The sequence below is a fragment of the Dunckerocampus dactyliophorus genome, chromosome 11 (assembly GCF_027744805.1).
Source record: "Dunckerocampus dactyliophorus isolate RoL2022-P2 chromosome 11, RoL_Ddac_1.1, whole genome shotgun sequence".
In the NCBI taxonomy this organism is placed as follows: Eukaryota; Metazoa; Chordata; class Actinopteri; order Syngnathiformes; family Syngnathidae; genus Dunckerocampus; species Dunckerocampus dactyliophorus.
Genome location: NC_072829.1, coordinates 8,671,573 through 8,690,240, shown reverse-complemented (window position 1 = coordinate 8,690,240; position 18,668 = coordinate 8,671,573). Strand labels below are relative to the sequence as shown.

The 18,668-nt window shown below is 38.9% G+C and overlaps 1 protein-coding gene and 1 long non-coding RNA gene across 4 annotated transcripts in view; one reads left to right on the top strand and one right to left on the bottom strand.

Annotated features, from left to right (window-relative positions):
* LOC129189674 (solute carrier family 4 member 11-like) overlaps positions 1-8,222 on the bottom strand; it is a 29,228-nt gene extending 21,006 nt beyond the window's left edge. For both annotated transcript variants that reach the window (XM_054791633.1, XM_054791632.1), the window contains exon 1: positions 8,045-8,222. In XM_054791633.1, the coding sequence (XP_054647608.1) occupies positions 8,045-8,081 (37 nt within the window). In that variant the 5' untranslated portion in view covers positions 8,082-8,222. The remainder of the gene's footprint in view (positions 1-8,044) is intronic.
* Positions 740-18,668, top strand: part of LOC129189677 (uncharacterized) — a 53,668-nt gene continuing 35,739 nt past the window's right edge. For both annotated transcript variants that reach the window (XR_008572843.1, XR_008572842.1), the window contains exons 1-2: positions 740-843; positions 7,932-8,098. This is a non-coding gene — a long non-coding RNA (uncharacterized LOC129189677). The remainder of the gene's footprint in view (positions 844-7,931; positions 8,099-18,668) is intronic.

The following is an 18,668-nucleotide window of genomic DNA, read 5'->3' as shown; positions in this document are numbered from 1 at the left end:
TTTTTTCATTAATTATCCTCGTTTAATATTACTACTGCATCCAAACTCATATTTACATACATACACATATACAGTATATGTATACACGTACATGTCGTACCTATATCATTGAAAATATTACCTTTTCCCCTACTTAAGAACGATTCAACATAAGGGCGGTCGTTTGGAACCAATTGTGTTTGTTAGTTGGGGACTTTGTGTATAGAGTATATCAATTGTTTTGTTTTCATGTGACACTAGAACAATAGCATACACCTTGTTGAAGCATTAAGTGGATATGTGTGATATTTGGTTTTGGTTTGGTTTGGTTTAGTTTATTTGAGCATGAAGGTTACAATGGAATACATCTCATGAATCATTCTTTGACAGTTTCACATGTCCAAAAGGAGTAGGAAAAAGCAAAACTTAAGTAGGAAGAAGCAAAGCTATATTTAGCTTTGTTTGCGAAGTTGTCACTGCTAGCGGGAGTTTGGGGGGCATCACTATTGTTCTTAACACAAGACTGCTGTATCTTAAAAATATACTTTTCATTAATTAAATAGTTAAGTCATGAATTAAAAATGCTATGGTTGCTAGTCAAAGAGCCTCTTTAATATAGAGGATCATATTACATAGGTTCGCAAAGTGGGGTTACATGCACCCCTACGTGTACGAAGTTTGCCGTAGGGGGTATGTGAATACAAATTAAAAACGGCTCGACTACATTATCGCCGAACACTAAATTTTTCCTAATGCGCCTGAACGCCTCATGTGAGCAGCCACAACACCGGTAGTGCAGTACAGAAGAAAGGTGACGGCATGAAGTTGTTCATTGTTCTGTGAACAACTTAGACGAACAAATAAGTAAGTTTGTGGAGGACGTTGTGTTTAATCTTTATGATCTGAAGATTTTTCAAGATCATTTATATTGTGTGCCAAATGAGAGCTGGTCTTCTTAGTGGTGCTGTGACTAATTAGTGTGTTTTCAGTGCTGTATGAATCTGTCATTTTGCTTGTTGACTGGACGCACTGACAAGAAAATTTGCAAGTAAATTTATGCTTTCACGAATAATGTGTTTTCTTCGGGCGTTTCTATCACTTTGTAAGGCGGACCTTGAACACGCCATGTTTGATGCAGATTGAGGAGGTATTCTGTGAAGCGAGCTACTGTATGTTGAGTTGAAAGGTCAGACTTGAATGTTCAGCGAAGGTAGCTCTCTTTTAAAGCAGCTGTATCACCATGGTAACTTAAACCTGGTTGCGACCAGGTTTTGAGTTTAAGCCACTTTGAGTTGAGCCACTTTCGCCGTATACCCCCTGAGACGTATGTGAATGACGTTCTCCGACACTGCACAGACAGACGTGTATTTTCTATTCCTTTCACCTTGTCCTTGTTCACAAATGTTAATGCTGTATGTAAATGCACAGGTGAACTTTAATTATGTTTGCTCTGTGCTGCTGTGTATTTTCACTTGGTGCATAATCTCATGCTACAGTACTGTATATGTGCTCATATGTCCATTTGGCTCAGTAATAAGCCTCGAATTGAATAAATTTCCTAATTCATGAAAAACTAAGATAACAATTCACCACATCTTACCACTGCTTGTCACCACTTAAATACTACATCCACCTACAAATACAAGTAAATTTACCAAACAGAACACAAAACTGCCAGGAGATACTGTATCTTACCCCTCAAATACCTCCTCCGTTTTAAATTAGTAGTTTATGTGTGCAGTTGGAAAATAATTATTTTTTTTAATATAATGTCATAATATATAATATGTTTCGTAATATATAAAAGATCTTTCATTGTGTGGTTTATGTTTTTTAAGTGTGCAGGAATAGGGGGTACATGACCTCCAGTCAGATGTCTGAAGCGGTACGCTACTGTGAAAAGTTTGGAAACCATTGCTCTATACTTAAGCACCTACTGTAGAGACACTATTGAAAGATCCTCTATATGGTAGTAGCGTTCTGTTTTTGTGAGGACCTACTGCATAAACACTAGTCAAAGATATACTATATGACAGGAGTGCGCTGCTGTTTTTGAGGATGTGTTTAGTCACGCATGCTCCATATGACAGGAGTGCACTGCGGTTTTTAAGGAGCTACTACAAACACTCTAGTCCAGGGGTGGGCAAACTACGGCCCGGGGGCCACATCCGGCCCGCCAAGCGTTTGAATCCGGCCCACCAGTTGCTTCCAAAGTATTTAAATTTATAACATACAAGCATAGGCTCCAGCGTACCCTCACAACCCTAATGAGGAGAAGCGGCATAGAAAATGGATGGATGGATGAACATACAAGCTGGCAACCTGACTTGCAAGTAGTCAGTCAGTCAATCTCAGACAAAGACGACCTTTTGATATTGTAAGTAGCTTTTCACATGCAGCGATACAGACAACTACCTCACCCAGGGTGCCAAACAAACAAGTCAACACCAATGTGACACACAACTTAACCTACCCACTGCGCTGTCTGGGAATTAAAATGAGTGACGTTCACATGCTCTGTATAGTTCACATTGTACTGTCTGTCACACATCCTGTATTTATGTATATTCCGGATGTCCTATTCAGTAAAAAAAAAAAATACAATTTTAAATTTTGTGATTTGATGTGGTCTGATGGTTAAAGTGCTCCTGGAAAAAGGGACACAAGCACATGTAGCAGATTGTATGACACTTTTACAGGCAAAATATGACAAATACTGTAATTCCAGGTGGACTGTTAGAACTATAAGCTTGAACTAGTGTGCGTGTGTCAAATATATAGTCTGGCCCCCCGGCCAATTTTGTTAACACAATGCGGCCCGCGAGTCAGAAAGTTTACCCATCCCTGCTCTAGTCAAACATCTTTCAAAGACCCTCTATATGACAGGAGCACCTTACTGTTTTTGAGGACCTACTACAAACTACAGCCACAATAGTAAACACTGTGTTAAGGTAGTACAGTCAGTCAAAAATAATAAAACATGATAATCTGAAGGCGTTATTTATAAAATACGCAACTTACTCTAACTGACTTTACTTGAAACTGGACTCCCGGTGTGGACTGACTTAGTTTACACTCTGTGGCCTTCGCCTTACACAGCACTAAACCACATTCACATCATCTCGGCACCCTGCAGAAACCATGTCAGTGAAGATGAAGCGGCGCGGGGCAATAACACGTGAGAGGTTGCACACAGTTCCCTCTCACTTACAATGCAAACCAGGGCACCAGCTGCGTGCCGTGTTTTCATAAGCAGTCGTGTGTTTCTGAGACGCTGTAAATGATGAGCTGTTTGTCTCCGAGGACTCCTCCTGAGCAAGACGAGGTCCTCTAGCAGATTAAGGCGGAACATTCCCAAGGCCTCCTGCGTCTCGGCGGAGCCTCACAGCTCTGGCGACACGGTTATTTGTACCACGCGGGTCGGCTGCCAGACCTCTATGTCGCCGTATCGTAAAGATAAAGGTCGGACTTGGCATAAGGATTCACGACTGTACCTGATTATAGAGACGGGCTACCTCGCACTAGATGGTGACAGTATTCAAGTAATATATCGTGTGTATAATAATACTCTACTGTACTGGGCCTAAGCACCGTACACCTTTTGACATCAAAACCAGCCCTGAAAATAGTTGGCTTTCTGACCCCTTGACCCTGTTTTCCAAGTACTGCTAAACAAGCCATTTGCTAACGTCTGTCATAACATTTTGAGATTATTTGATGACTAAACAGCACAAGAGCAAAATGCACTATTCTCACCTGTACTACTACTGTACATGTAGTATATTCCTCAACTAGTGGCCTCCAAACTCCATGCCCCAATGGCATTAAAAACAAAGCGTACAGTATCTCCCAAAAGTGAGTACACCCCTCACATTTGTGCAAGCATGTTTACGTCCGCCAAGCGCGGTGCAGAGGTTATGTTTTTGCCAGCGTTTGTCTGTTTGTTTGTGTTCAAAATAACTTGAAAAGTTCTGAATGGATTTGGATGGATTTTGGGAAATTGCGTAAAGTGGGATATGGAAGAACTGATCAAATTTTAGGGGTGATCCGGATCAACCGAGATAGGACCATTTTCAGGATTTGTGCATATAACTCCACAAAAAATTGTCAGATCACTTGGGGAAAAAAAGACAGGACATGTTTCCAACAGGTTCTGCAAAATATCAAAGACTGATCCAGATAATGGAATAATTGCAGATACTGTGATCCAGAACATGAAAAAAATAGGGGACCTTTGAAATTTTCATCATAGGAAGACAACAAATGAAGCTATAAACATGCAACAAACACCATTATACTTAATCAAGACACTGCAGAATCTGGAGTGTGCTAACGGATTTCCAGTAGAAAACAGCCATTGTGGAAAATGCGTTTTTGTGAATAACTACTGAACAATTGCTAATTGTATGTTTTCATGGTCAAGGAATCTAAATATGTAGATAAAATAAATGTAGGACTAATATTTATGGTGTAAATTAAAATATGGGGGGAACTATGGCGCTTGCCGCAGGTCTGCACTGTCCGAGTGCTTTTCTAGTTATTATAGTACATCTTGTCAAGGAGCAATAACACAGAAAGTAAACTTTGATACACTGTACTTTAAGTAGTCAATGTATACAGCTTGTATTGCAGTACAGTAGATCCCCTTACTAGTGGTCCTGGAACGTAAAGTAATATACAGTCGTCTCTCGTTTATCGTTAATTACTGTAGTTCCACAACCGACCAGGAATTTCCACAAAGTATAATTCAGAATTTATAAATGAATTTTTTTTGTAGTTAGAGCATTGAAAACCTGTTTATGACTTTCTAAATAAGGTTTTTACCATTATTAGAGCCCTGCAGACATAAAATAACACCCCTATAGTAACCTTTACACTCCTGTTATTCTTTCTTTACATGACATTGCGCAACACTAATGTGCAGGCTACGGGATCTCTGCAGAGACGAAAGGGACGGCCGCCGCTCACAGCATATAGCAAGCAGCCGAGCTAACTAGTTAGCCTCCGGTTTATTTGTTCTAAACTTAAGAAAGTATTTCAAACAGAGTGGGGAAGAAGGACAAAGTAAGAACCTAAAAAACACTTCCAAACGGAATTGGAGGAGAACTTTTTTTTACTCTATCATGTTGGACATGCCATGACTGACTACATGCAGTGTTAAGGTAATGTAATGTCACATCAATGCAACATTACTGGCGCAGAGCGACAGCAATACTACATATCACTTGTCTTTTAATTTTTTTAGACTAAAAAAAGGCCACAGCCAACCACGAAATAGTCATCATTAATTAATTAATTTTTGAAACAACTTGATAGAGGGAGGGAGCGATGTTCGAACTGCGATGTTGCGAGGGGCGACTGTATATCCAAGTTTTTATTGTACTGCCTCTTGAGAAGATATGCCCTGATTTTGTGGCACATTGGATATTTGCACAGTCAGCATTTTTGACTACGCTAACCCTGAGATGCTAGAAAATTCCTCATGTCAAATGTTGTCCTCTCCCTAGATACACAGAGGAGATTGTTTTATAAATCTCAAGCCACTCTCAGTGAGAAGAGGATGTCCAAGAGGGGTAGGCAGAATCAAGTTGAGAACTATTCAAGGTCATTCATTTAAACAGCCTTCTTTCCCTTTTGGGTAAAACCGTTCGTGTTGTAGCTCAGTCAGCCTGAATGATTTTAACCATGCAGGTCTCTGTGTGAGCTGTGTTTGCACTTTAGCTCCCAATGTAGAAAATAAAGCAAATAACAGGAAGGAAGCCTCACAGCTCAGTCCACTTCAGCAGTTCAAAAACTACCTGATGTTTGCTCATACGACACAGTGGACTCAGCCACTGGGCCGACAGTAACAATCTTAACTTAATCGACTTCGGAGTGCATCGTGCGAATCTTTTTAAGATCATATCATAACATTTGCCTCTCGTGAGGCGCAAAAATACAACAAATACATGGAGGGGTACAACTTGAAACAGATTATAACATGCGGGACATTTTTTCTGCTTCATAATCTTCTTAATCCGCGACCTGCAAGCTTTAACTCATTCGCGGCAAGGAAATTGTTGGCTTGTCTGCTGAACTTTTGCTAAATCTACAGTATAGGGTGTGTAAACGTACATGTATTGGTAATCAGATATTTTAGTGTTGGAGACATTGGGTATGGTAAAGCATACTGGTTTCCCACACGGTACAGTTTTTCCCACAGGACTGCAATCTATTTGTGGCTGTGTTGGCCGGTGGGCTAGATGATATCATAGTGTAATTTGCATATTTGGCCATGATGCTTGTGCATATAGTTTTCGAAGGTGAGGGAGACAAAAAGTGAGCAAAAAACACGAAAAGCAAAACAAATATGCTCATAAATTTAAATTAACTTTGAACCTCTGGCAGACCAGGCGCATATGAGGATGAGGACTGTTAAGAAGCAAAGTTGCCATGACTGTAAGGCGTTGGAACCACAAGCTACATTCAAAGAAGTCCTGTTATAACGTGTTTATGAGCGAGGGCAAACAGGTGGCGCCAAATCTATTTGTGGCGATCCACCCATCCATCGTCTATGCCGCTTATCCTCTCTAGGGTCGTGGGTATGCTGGAGCCTATCCCAGCTGACTTTGGGCGAGAGGCGGGGTACACCCTGGACCGATCGCCAGCCAATTTAGAGTCTCCGGTTAAGATAACATGCATATTTTTGGAATGTTTTCTCCGGCGTACCCAGAGAAAACCCACGCACGGGGAGAGCATGCAAACTCCACACAGATGCCCAAATGGAGATTCAAACCCAGATCTTCCTGATCGCCTGACTGTGTGGCCAACGTGCGGTGGCGATCCATATTAAATAAATAAATGTAAGTATGGGGGGCCACGCGGTGGCCCAGTGGTTAGCATGTTGACCGCACAGTCAGGAGATTGGGAAGACCTGGGTTTGAATCTCTGCTTTGCTTGGGCCTGTGCGTGCGTGGGTTTTTTCTTTTCTTTTTTGGTGGTGTGAGTGTGAATGGTTGGTTGGTCTATATGTGCCCTGCGATTGGCTGGCGACCAGTCCAGGGTATACCCCGCCTCTTGCCCGAAGTCTGCTAAGATAGGCTCCAGCATTCCGCAACCCTAATGAGGATAAGCGGCGTAGAACATGGATGAATGAATAAATGTATGGGGAATCGCTACGGTACACATTAAATGTGGTGCATTGTCCTAAAAAGAAACTATTGGGGTATTTTTCAGTCTTACAATCTATCCATCCATCCATTTTTTATGCCGATTCTCCTCATTAGGGTCGCAAGGGTATGCTGCAGCCTATCCCAGTTGACTTCGGGTGACAGGCGGGGTACATCCTGGACTGGTGGCCAGCCAATAGCAGGGCACATATAGACAAACAACCATTCACACTCACATTCATACCTATGGACAATTTAGAGTCGCCAATTAACCTAACATGCATGTTTTTGGAATGTTGGACCGGAGTACCCGGAGTACCCCCATGCCTGGGGAGAACATACAAACGCCACACAGAAATGCCCAACGGAGATTCGAACCCAGGATCTCCAGACTGTGACTGTGTGGCCAACATGCTAACCACTAGACCACCGTGCGGCCCATCTTATAATCTAATATTAATTTATTTATATTTTTTTTAAAAATAAGAATTAATTTAAACAAATCATCAAACATGCAATTTTATGTTTTACATTTTGTTCCTTAATGTACCAAAAATGAACCGAACCGTGACCTTAAAACTGAGGTATGTACCGAACTGCGATGACTATACTGCATTAGCATTTTTGGCCATTTTGCCTTTCCGTGAGTCATTAAACATAAAACAGTGGTAGAATTGTATCACTTTTTACTCGTGCACCATTTTACTGCCAGATAGTAAATATTGCCTTAGCTCATCATAACACTCCTCTAAACAGCCAAACTACTGTATTGATTTATGACATATGTGCCATCCACACATACAGAAGAGAGGGGGTCTTCACGTGACACAAGGTGGCTCAGGTTGCACCGTGGGAGACCTTCCCGTCCTGCTCCGCACCCCACCCCCACCCAACAAACACACACCACTGAAACTTACCGGACGGTACGAAATGGAGGACCTTTCTGCCTTCCATGTTCTCTAGGGGTTCAGGTAAGATGCTGTCAAGGGGTCAACCCATCATCCTCAAGTTTGCCCTGGTTTTCCTTAAATTTGCTCCTCCTAGCCCCTTTCTCTCTCTCTCTCTCTCTCTTCTCACACACATACATGTGGAAGTCCTAACACCTCCTCCAGTAGCACATGGGTTTGAAAGAGGAAGTGGTTAGGTGACGCAGTAGGGGCGGAGGCGGGTTTGGTTTCTGCCCATGAACTGACTCATGGCAGTTAGCCACAACATTAGGAACACCTGCACAATGTCATCTAGTAGTGGTAGCTACAGTTAGAGGTATTTATTGAGCAATCTGCTTGTTATTGTGGCTGCAGTTTGTATCATAAACCTTTTTATTAGCTTTTCAAGCAAAGTCATATTTTAAGTCACATTTGAACTGTATAATAAAACTAAAATATAGTAATACTGCCCACCCTGTGAAGATACCTGACAATCAGCATGTAGAGTTTATAAAACAGACCAAATCCTATCCAGTGTTGGCCAATATATGCTAAGTTAAAATTGTAATTAATAAATAATAATAAATAAATAAATAAATACAAATAAAATTAATAATTAATAAATTTCCTGATTATTCAAATGATGTATGAATATTATGTAGGCAAATAAATGTTTCCAGTCATATTTTTTCTTTTTGGACACAGCCAAATGTAATAGTACATGATGGATTTTTTGTAAAGTTTTCTAATCCACAATTATTATTTTTTTAAATTCCTGATTAATATGATTTTTTTTAAATTGTCAATTAAAGTCATTGACATTTTTTTTTAGGTTGTTTAATTTGCAATTTTATGAAAATTTTTCTGGAACATCTATATCAAGACCAATAGTTGTTTTTTTTTTGGAACTTTGTAATTGACCCCAATCATCTTTGGTAATATTCTGATAGTGGTCATTTTTAATTTTTATTATTTAAAAAAAAATCAGGTGCTGGTCACCAATGGCAATGGCCAATGGCACTTTCGACACCCTTGCTGTAAAGGGAACAAAAAGGTGTTTGCAGAGTACAACAGTAATCCAATGGCGTTAGATATTGCACTAATATGTAGTGCATAATGCAAACTTAGTGAAATAGAATGGTTTAGTGACACTGCCACCTAATGGCGTTTTTAGGTATTGCCATAACTAGTATGTAATATTGTAGGTGTATTAACATGTGCTTTAGAGCAATGATTTCCAAACTTTTTAACACCAATTTGCACCTAAAAATGTTTAGCTTTTCACATACATCATTTTTGCAACCTCTACGGTTTGTGTCTTCTAGTTGCCTTGTAATTGGCTTGTGCATTAGAGCACGTCATTGATTTTAATTCATTGTGTTGTTCATGTACACAACAGCCGAAGATTCTATGGTTATCATCATAAAAAAGGCAAAACGCATTTTTGGAGTTAATACTTTACATGCTTACGGAGAGATAGTTTTATTTGGTGACATGGGACATGGTAGTTTTGTTTGACTTGTGTTGCATATGTTTTCAGAAAACAAATTGTACCACTTTTGGGGCATTTGTTGAGGTTCGTTAGTAAAGTTAATAATACCTCAAAACTGGGTTGGGCATAATTTATATTTCTACTGATTTTATGATTCAGATCATGTTTCTATTTAATTTTAACCCTGTAATTTGCTTACTTGACTAGAAAGAAATGTTATTCTTGAAGGCTCTAGAAATCATAACCTAAATGCTGATTTTAATGTTTTTATCATTTTTTTGTAATTGTGTGTTCTTATAAGTAACTTGCTTGTTGTCCATTTTGGGCCAAATAGTTGTTTTCATCAGGAAATTGATCAGATGAAGCAAGTAAATAGTAAAAAAAATGCAGCTCTTCCTAATTTGACATCAGAGGCAACTATAGAGAGCACCGTCTTGTATAATTATTATTTCTGTTTGCTTCATTCAGACCTCTCAAAGGTTGAATATTAACAGAACATTAATAGTGCTTGGGAGGATTAAAGGTTTAGCTTTTTCTCTGTAACTCATAAAATGACATGAAAAGTGCAGTGCTTAAAAAAAAAACAACAACCCAAAAACCACGCATAACATTTTGTCATGAGCGAGAAGAAGAAATGCCAAAACACACTTTACATCTACCGTGAACCTTATAGAGAGTGGATACATTTTATTGTTTGTTCACATCCCCTGTGTAGCATATCCCTATGGTTTCAAACCATAGAGTCAGCTGATCCAACCCAATATCTTCCCCTATATACTTTATAATACACCCACCCAACCAGGACGGTAGTATTAATTACAGAACATCACTGAGGGTGTTTTCACACTTGTCATGTTTGATCGATTAAAACAGGGGTGTCCGGCCTTTTTCCAGCGAGGGCCGCATACTGAAAATCAAAGGATGTGGGCGCCACTTTCACATTTTTTCAACCAACCCATGTAGGTATGCTGAGACATTTTTTATATTTAAAGAAAAAAACAGCCTGCATCTCAGCTTTGTGTTATCGGCGTATTATTAGTATGAAGTTTTTCTCCTTACATTACATTACAACTTTATTCTCCTCATGTTTTGTCTATAGTCTCTTAAAACTACTGCTTTTTTATTCAATATTAATAAACTGAATATTTCTGTAGTTAGAGCATAGAAAACCTGTTTAGGACTTTCTGACTATTATTTTTACCATTATTAGAGCCCCTTAGACATGACATAACACCCCTATAGTCATCTTTACACTCATATTACCCAATATATTAGATATAATCAGAGAAAATAAGTTATTTAAGACATAAATAAGATTTGTGCTCGTGAGTGTTCCAATTAATATCTTCCAGATGTGTGAACAGGAAGTGACGTCAGGGATTCATTAGAGTTTTAGCTGGAGTATAGCCCATGTTACTATTATGATGATGATGATGACTGTTATTATGTTATTATTGTGCCTGTTGTGAGATAAGTAATTATATTATAAAATAATATAAGCCTTTCGTTGATGATCAAGTCCGGTGCGTGTTACTAGTGACACCTAGTGGCCAGTATAGACTAGAGTTCATCTTGTTATGCCTTAAACTGTATTTGTATTTTAGTTCATTTGAAACATTGATATGCTTTAAAATGCTTATTTTAGGCCAAGGATGCATAACAGTTGCTTAAATGTGCATTTTTTAGACTAATGATAAGCCGTAGTCGACCACAAAACAGCAATAATTTATTAATTCATTTTTGAAAAACCGTGATAGAGTGAGGGAGTCATGTTCGAACCGCTATGGAGTGAGGGACCACTGTACCCTGTGAATGGTAAGGTAAGCATCAAAGCATCAATCTGGCCTGGACCAGAGTACCAAACTACAACTACGGGTATACTGATTCGCCGTGACCCATCACCACAGCATTACCCTCAAAAGGATCCTTGAGTACGAGCCACTGGGTCAGCAATCAACATGAAAAAGGCCTTTTCCCCCCAGCTTTTTGCAGGCTGTTTGGACTTTCATCACCAGCGCTGGTCAAAGAGTGACCACTAACAATGAGCAATGAAATGCCGCATTAATAAGCTAATCTTCTGTTCCTTTGCAAGGGCAAACTTTGCAGAGTTTAGACGGCAGTGACACATTAATCTAACACAAAAAAGGTGCCTTAGGGAAGGAAAAAAAGAAATATGGCGGGTATTTGCAGTAGTTGTTTTGTTTCATATTCTGTTAAAGCTGCAGAGAGACTAGTAATGAGTAATGGTAGTAATACTAGTTTTGTAAATCACCAATTGATCATGTATGCTACTGAAGTGCTACTGAATTTGATTATCTACGACCTTTACTGCTATTAATATACAACAAGGTGCACATTCTTTTTTTTGTAGTCAAACATTAAATTTGGGCACATGTACAGACGCTGCTGTACTGCGAATGCAGACAGAATAAATCAACTACTGAATCATCAACCAGAATGAAGAGTCATTTAGCAAACAAAACACTGCATATTGCTCGATTCATTTGTAGTACTGCCGCCTCTTCTGGATGGCACTGGGTGGCAACCGGTCACACACACTTGTCCTAACATGCGTGTTTTTTGCTTTATTGGAGAAGGCATAGGAGAATTCATCCAAGAAAACATACATACCCCACCTCCTTTCAAAGGCCTCAACGTGAAGAACCCAACACCTTCTTACTGGAGGCTGCTAACACGAGAAGCTTTTTTTTGTGTTTTTAAAAGAAAATCACCCAGAAATGTAGTCAAAACTCCAGCAAAACCTACTGGAATTCGCATGCCAGGCTAGTAGTTGGTGATGCGACTTTGTAAAAGCTTGAACACAAGAACTGCTTGTACTGTCCACATCTTATTTGAAACATTCTTTTGAATACCTTTGGTCTGTGAGATAAGAATTTGACGTGACGACACCTAATTTGTCATTTTTGTTAGCGTAAGTTATCTGTTCTCCTCTTAAACAACTGCACATAAAAGGGTGAAAACTTGTCAAAACAAGCACCCCTACTGTGTGCCTGTGCTATTATTTTTCAGAGAAACACACCACATGGTGGAGTTGTTATTAAACTCCAAAGATTGACCCCCATCAGCCAGACTGTCTTTCTCACACAGCTCAATTATGTGCTTGACTACAAAACACCCACTGTAACTTTGGTATGTTTAGTTGAATCACCACAAAATTTGGTACATATCTTTAGGGGACCAACAAGAAGATGTGTGTAAAATTTGAGCGAGATTGTTTGAAAAACATGGCTGCCGTCAAGCAAAATGGCTTTGCATTGGTGCAGGCAGGACTTGGCAATCAATTGTCCATACGTCATTGACTATTTGTTTAATGATTGTAAAATTTTGAATATACAGTATCTGTATTACATGTACGCTAGCATGTGTTTTTTGTTTTTTTTTAACTTGAATCCTCTAATGTAGGGATTTATTAGAGTTCATGTTTGAAAATATGCATGTCCAAGTACCTTTATGACATTTACTGACAAATGTGTTTACATGACTTTTTATGCAAATATATAGAATTTGTAAATAAATACCAAAGAGAGTGACGATATGTTTTATCCCTTTTCAAAGACAAAGGGTTAGTAGTGATGCAGCATTTAGGTACATTGGATGTACAGTATGTTTGCTGCGGATCTGCATCGGACTTCATCCATACATTCAGTAGGCTACACAAGTCACTGACTTGTGTCTTAAATTAGTGTTAGCTTTCCTTACCTTGAACAAAACGATTCAGTGTGACTCCTGGCATGTCGTTGGCTTCCTTTTTCGTCTTCATCTTGCTTCTCTAAACTTAACTTAAACCCAAAAAGCTGTGATATTTTATTCTTGGACACACGGAAAGAAAAGTTATAGAATGCGTTGTTGGATAAGGCAGCCTTTACTTGTGGAGACCCACAGGTAGATGGGAGCTGGTCACCGCCAATGAGTAACACCTTAATGTCCTCTCGACCAATGACTGTGAGGCAGACAGGTAATAAGGAAGCTTTCGAGGAGTGCAGGTAGAGGGGGAAGGAAGGTGTGAGGCCACTGTGATGAACCCCTGATGGGTCTCTTTTGGTATTCTAATGTCACTGACGATGCTAAACTATAGTCGTCACAGTCTCTGGAAGCATTCAGGTTTTCCTGTGTTGGAAAAGCAGTTAGGACATGGATTCTTCTGGCAGTATATAAACAGGATTAATTGTACATACCTTCACATGCTGTCGTTCAGTGAAAACAAGGTAAAACAAATGCGTCACATCAGTGGTTCTCAAACTTTTTACAGTCACGTACCCCTACAGACATTTGACCAGAAGCCATGTACCCCCTACTCCTGGACACTTAAAAACTTATAAATATTGAACAGAATTCATTGGTTAATTAATTTAATAGTAATTCCGGGTAAAAAATTAGTATTTTGCGTGGTCACATTTTGATAAAAGTTTAACATGAGCACTGCTAAATAGATAAGTAATCATCCTACATTTCTTTTATTCCAGTTTGATGTTGGCATCCTTCCATTTCAATGGGCTGAATGTGAGCTTCACATTTTTTGTCCACTCACGAGGGCTATGGTTTAAGTCTGCATATTGTTTTGAATACAAAATTGAAGGTGAAAGTTTAACAGTCATAATAAAGCAGTATCCGAAGTACAAAAATACATACAACCAACGATAAAGCCTCAATTTCGGGGGAATCGGCACTCACCGTGACAGGTTTTTACCACTGCACCGTGCGGGGATTATAATACCAATATAAATGAAATCTTCAGGATTAAACACTGTCACTGCACAAAATAATCATCAAACGTACTTGTTTGTTCATATAATGCACACAGAGCAATGAACAGCCTCATGCTCTGTCTCCTTTCTGCTCCGTTCTCCTTGCGCCGGCAGGCACTGGTGCACTCGTCATTGTGAGTGTTAGGCACTAATTATTTGTCATTTTTATTCACGTTCCCCCCATTGCAATTGGTGTACCCCAGGGGTACGTGTACCCCGCTTTGGGAACCGAGGCGTTACATAAAAGTTTTACAAAGTCTTTAAGTTTGCATAAAGACTTTGAAAAACCAAACTGTGATGATGGCGTACCATTACACCCCCAACAGTTTGTGCAAATTAAAAAAGTAAATTTATATTTATATTAATAGGAGTTAATGAGAGAGTGTCACAATCCTCTCATAGGCGTTCTCCACATGAATTGATAGCAATCATCTACCTTCACATGTAATCTGTCACCTATTGTGTCAGCCTCCTCAGACTAATATAGATGAGAAGGAATCCATTTCTATTGCAAATCTCCGCTTTTTTCTGCTCCACTGAAATCCTTCCTTGGCACCAAGCAAGTAGGTTCCAAATGTGCTCCAATTATCACCGTATTCTCACCATGGCCCTCAAGCTGTTTGTCTTTATCTTAGCTCTATGTGTGGGAGCACTGCACCGAAAAGATAGAGCCAACGCTTATTATGAATAGTCTAACCCTGAACACATTCCACTTCAATTCAGCTTCTAAAATGATTCATTCTCTAACTGCTTGGTGACCATCCATATTAGGAATGAGTAAGAATGAATGTTTACAATGCAGGAGACACGCCTTCGCACTTACATTATTCTGCTGTGTTTATTATTTACAGCTTAACCATGGACCAGTTCTTTCATACTGTGCCACTATGCCTGCCTCACTGTGCTGCACTCAATCAAGCTTCACTTGATAATTAATAATGAATTAATTGCCCTAATTATGCAACGAGAGCTGACCCTCCCCAGTTGTCTTTTAATTGACATGGTTAACAAATTACAAAAATATCCCCAAAAAATCTGAAATATGATATAAATACTCTTACCACAACATATAAATCCTGTAAATAAGGGACTAAATAATAATAGTAATACATAATTTATACAACAATCAACATCAAGCAATTTAAATAACCACCCAGTTTTCACACAATAACTCTATAAAAACTACTTTTACACTATGCAGTAACTATAGACAAAAACGAAATAAAATAACTATCCATCCATCCAACCATTTTCTATGCCGCTTCTCCTCATTAGGGTCGCAGGGGCATGCTGGAGCCTATCCCAGCTGACTTCGGGCAACAGGCGGGGTACACCCTGGACTGGTCGCCAGCCAATCGCACATAGATACAACTACTGTATATGCAAAACTATGTACAACAATGATGAGACTTATTTGTTACCATTTGTAGTAATATTCATTGGGCATTGCTTTACATTTGAATCAATGTGAGCTTTTCCATTTTAAGAGCTTTAATATAATTATATATTTACTCCTGATCAAAATTTTAAGACTAGTTGAAAAATTGCAAGAATTTAGATTTTGCACTGTTGAATCTTAAGGTTTTGTATTGTATGTACTTTATTTATCCCACAGCGGGGAAATTTACTTGTTACAGCAGCAGGTTCTAAGTAGAGCTTCAAATGCAAAAAGAAGAAATGGAAGTGACACAAAAACAATTTAAACAATTTATTGCCAAGAACCATTAAATTGAAATAGGCTGTTCACCAGCTGATCAAAGGTTTAAAACCATAGCTTAAAAAACCCCTAAAATCGAAATAAAATGTACAAAAAAGGATGCAGTAATGAGTAGCCGTGCCGTTCTTGTTAATCACCTCAAAAATTGTTTTGGGCATGCTTGATGCCAGGGACACCAGGAGGTTGGTGGGAATGTTGCTCAAGGTGGTGAAGATGGCTTCACGGACGGCATCCACTGTATGGAACTGATGTCCATTTTTGTAAACTTTTTATCTTGGATAAGATTGAGGATTTAGTGTTAAAGATTTCCATAAGTTTACGCCTTTACTTGTTGTGTGCTATGCTTTTGTAATGGTTTGCACCAGGCAGTGATGTAACACTTATCACGGAACAATGAGGAAGCCTATCTTGGATGATGTGATGTTCATAGTTGCAGGCTGTAATGATTAGGGTTCGTCATCGAACCGGGACTAACATTCAGATTCCCCTGGGATCACTGAAATGCTTTTATTTTGATTCCTAGTTTTGTTGCCGACTTTTGCCGACCGAAGAAACAGAAGAAGAAGAAGCACCAGCAAAAGGGCAGCTACAAAGTTTGGCTTACCTTCATAAAAAAAGAGCAGTCGGCTCAGTGCAACATTTGCACCACAATGCTATCATGCAAAGGAAGGTGCACGGCCAACATGATTAATGTTCACACATTCATGGTGTAGAAATAACTCAGTACCTCGACATCAGACATCAGACTTCCTCTAAGCCCACATGTGTCAAACTCGTGTCCTGGAGGGCCGAGACGCTGCAGGTTTTCTCTCCAACCAGTTTCTTCAGCAGGTGATTTAATTGATGAGCTCCTTCCCTCAAACTGAAGGTGTTGATCATTAAAATCACCTGCTTTAGTGACTGGCTGGAAAGAAAACCTACAGTGTCTCGGCCCTCTATTAACATTTTTTGTGAATAAGATTTATATTGCTGTTGAATGATTTTATATTTCTATATTGAAATTTATAGTGACGTTGATAAAAAGTTTATATCATTAAACAATTCATTAATAAGTTTAGTCATTTAATCCAAAAAGAACTCTGATTAGCACCCTCGTTTAAAACATGCAAACTTTTGTGACCCTGCCTTTTAAAAGCATCAGAATCGAGAATCGTTTGGACCCGGAATCGAAACAAGGAATCGGAATCCAAATCGTAATTTTTCAAATTCAAATGATGCACAACCCTAGTAATGATAAATAAATACGACTTCAGAGTATTTGCTGAAGTTGTGCATTTGCTTGGTTCTCACACGCAAGAAAAGGACCGGTGCCTAACATTTAGGCCACATATGCTGTACTACCAAGCTGCTTCATTTCTTACGTGGCCACGCTTATTTATACGCTGGTGTCTGAGTTTTTTTGTTTCTGTTGACTGGTGATTTTACTTTTTGTTATATGTAATATACTTTAAAAATTTCAACCATTTAGATGTAGTTATTGCTTTCTGAGACAGTAAAAGAACACTTTGTATTTCAATTGTATTTTTTCTATATATTTTTTTATATATCAAAAATAATGCAAAATCTACATTCTTGTAATTTTTCAGCTGGGCTTAAAATTTTGTCCGGGAGTGCACTGTATAAGGTGAATTTTTCCCAATTTTCTGAGGCCCCTGTGTGCTTGCATGCAAGCTATTGTGCAGGGCCCACCTCTTCCAACCATTATGATAATTAGTAGGGATAGCCGATATTCACCTCTTTGCCAATGTCCAATATGCCGATATTGTCCAACTCGCAATTTCCGATTCCGATATCAACCGTTATCGATATGTGTAACATCACATATCTCCTGTCGTGCAAAGACTGGACTTAATATCTCATTATGTATTATTATTATTATTATTATTATTACTATTATGTATTATCATTATTTATTATGTATTATTGCACTACAAATTTGATGTGATCTGTTCCTTATTTATACTTAATTTATTCTATTTTCTTATTTTTCTCATGTCTTGCCTTGGTTGTTTTATTTTGTGGTTAAGTTCATTATGACATTTTTGCAGAGCTGCTGGAAATGAGAATTTCTCTTGGAGATTAATAAAGCATCTGTCTGTCTGTCCGTCATATACCATTGTACCTCAGATTTTCCATTTAGTGGCAGCTTTCAGAAACAAAAAAGCCCCAGTCACACGCAGAGTGGCTTTCTGCCACATAGGCTTTGTTCACGTCTGAGTGAAATCTTTGAACAGTTCACATAAAAACCCCAGTGGGATATAACATTCGTTGATATATGTCATTGGTTCTGTTCATAAAATGATTGTTCAATGAATAAAAGTACCACAGTTTCTTGTACCCAAGCAGGAGTACAATGTGAAGCTAATTGCACTGCCATGAACAACTTGCATAATGCATCAATAGAGCCCCTTCTTTTGTCCACGTTCATGCCGACAGGGCAAAGTTATGGGCACAACATGATCTTCGAACCTGTGAGAGAATTTGTTCTTGCTTCTTCAAGGAACAATGGGCCTCATTCACGAACATCTTCTTAAAAGTCTTCTTAAGAACTGTACTTAAGAAGGCGCGGGTTGGAAACTGCGCCACATTCACGACACGTTCTTAAGTAGGGATAATCGTTCGCACCGGTGTTCTTAGGTT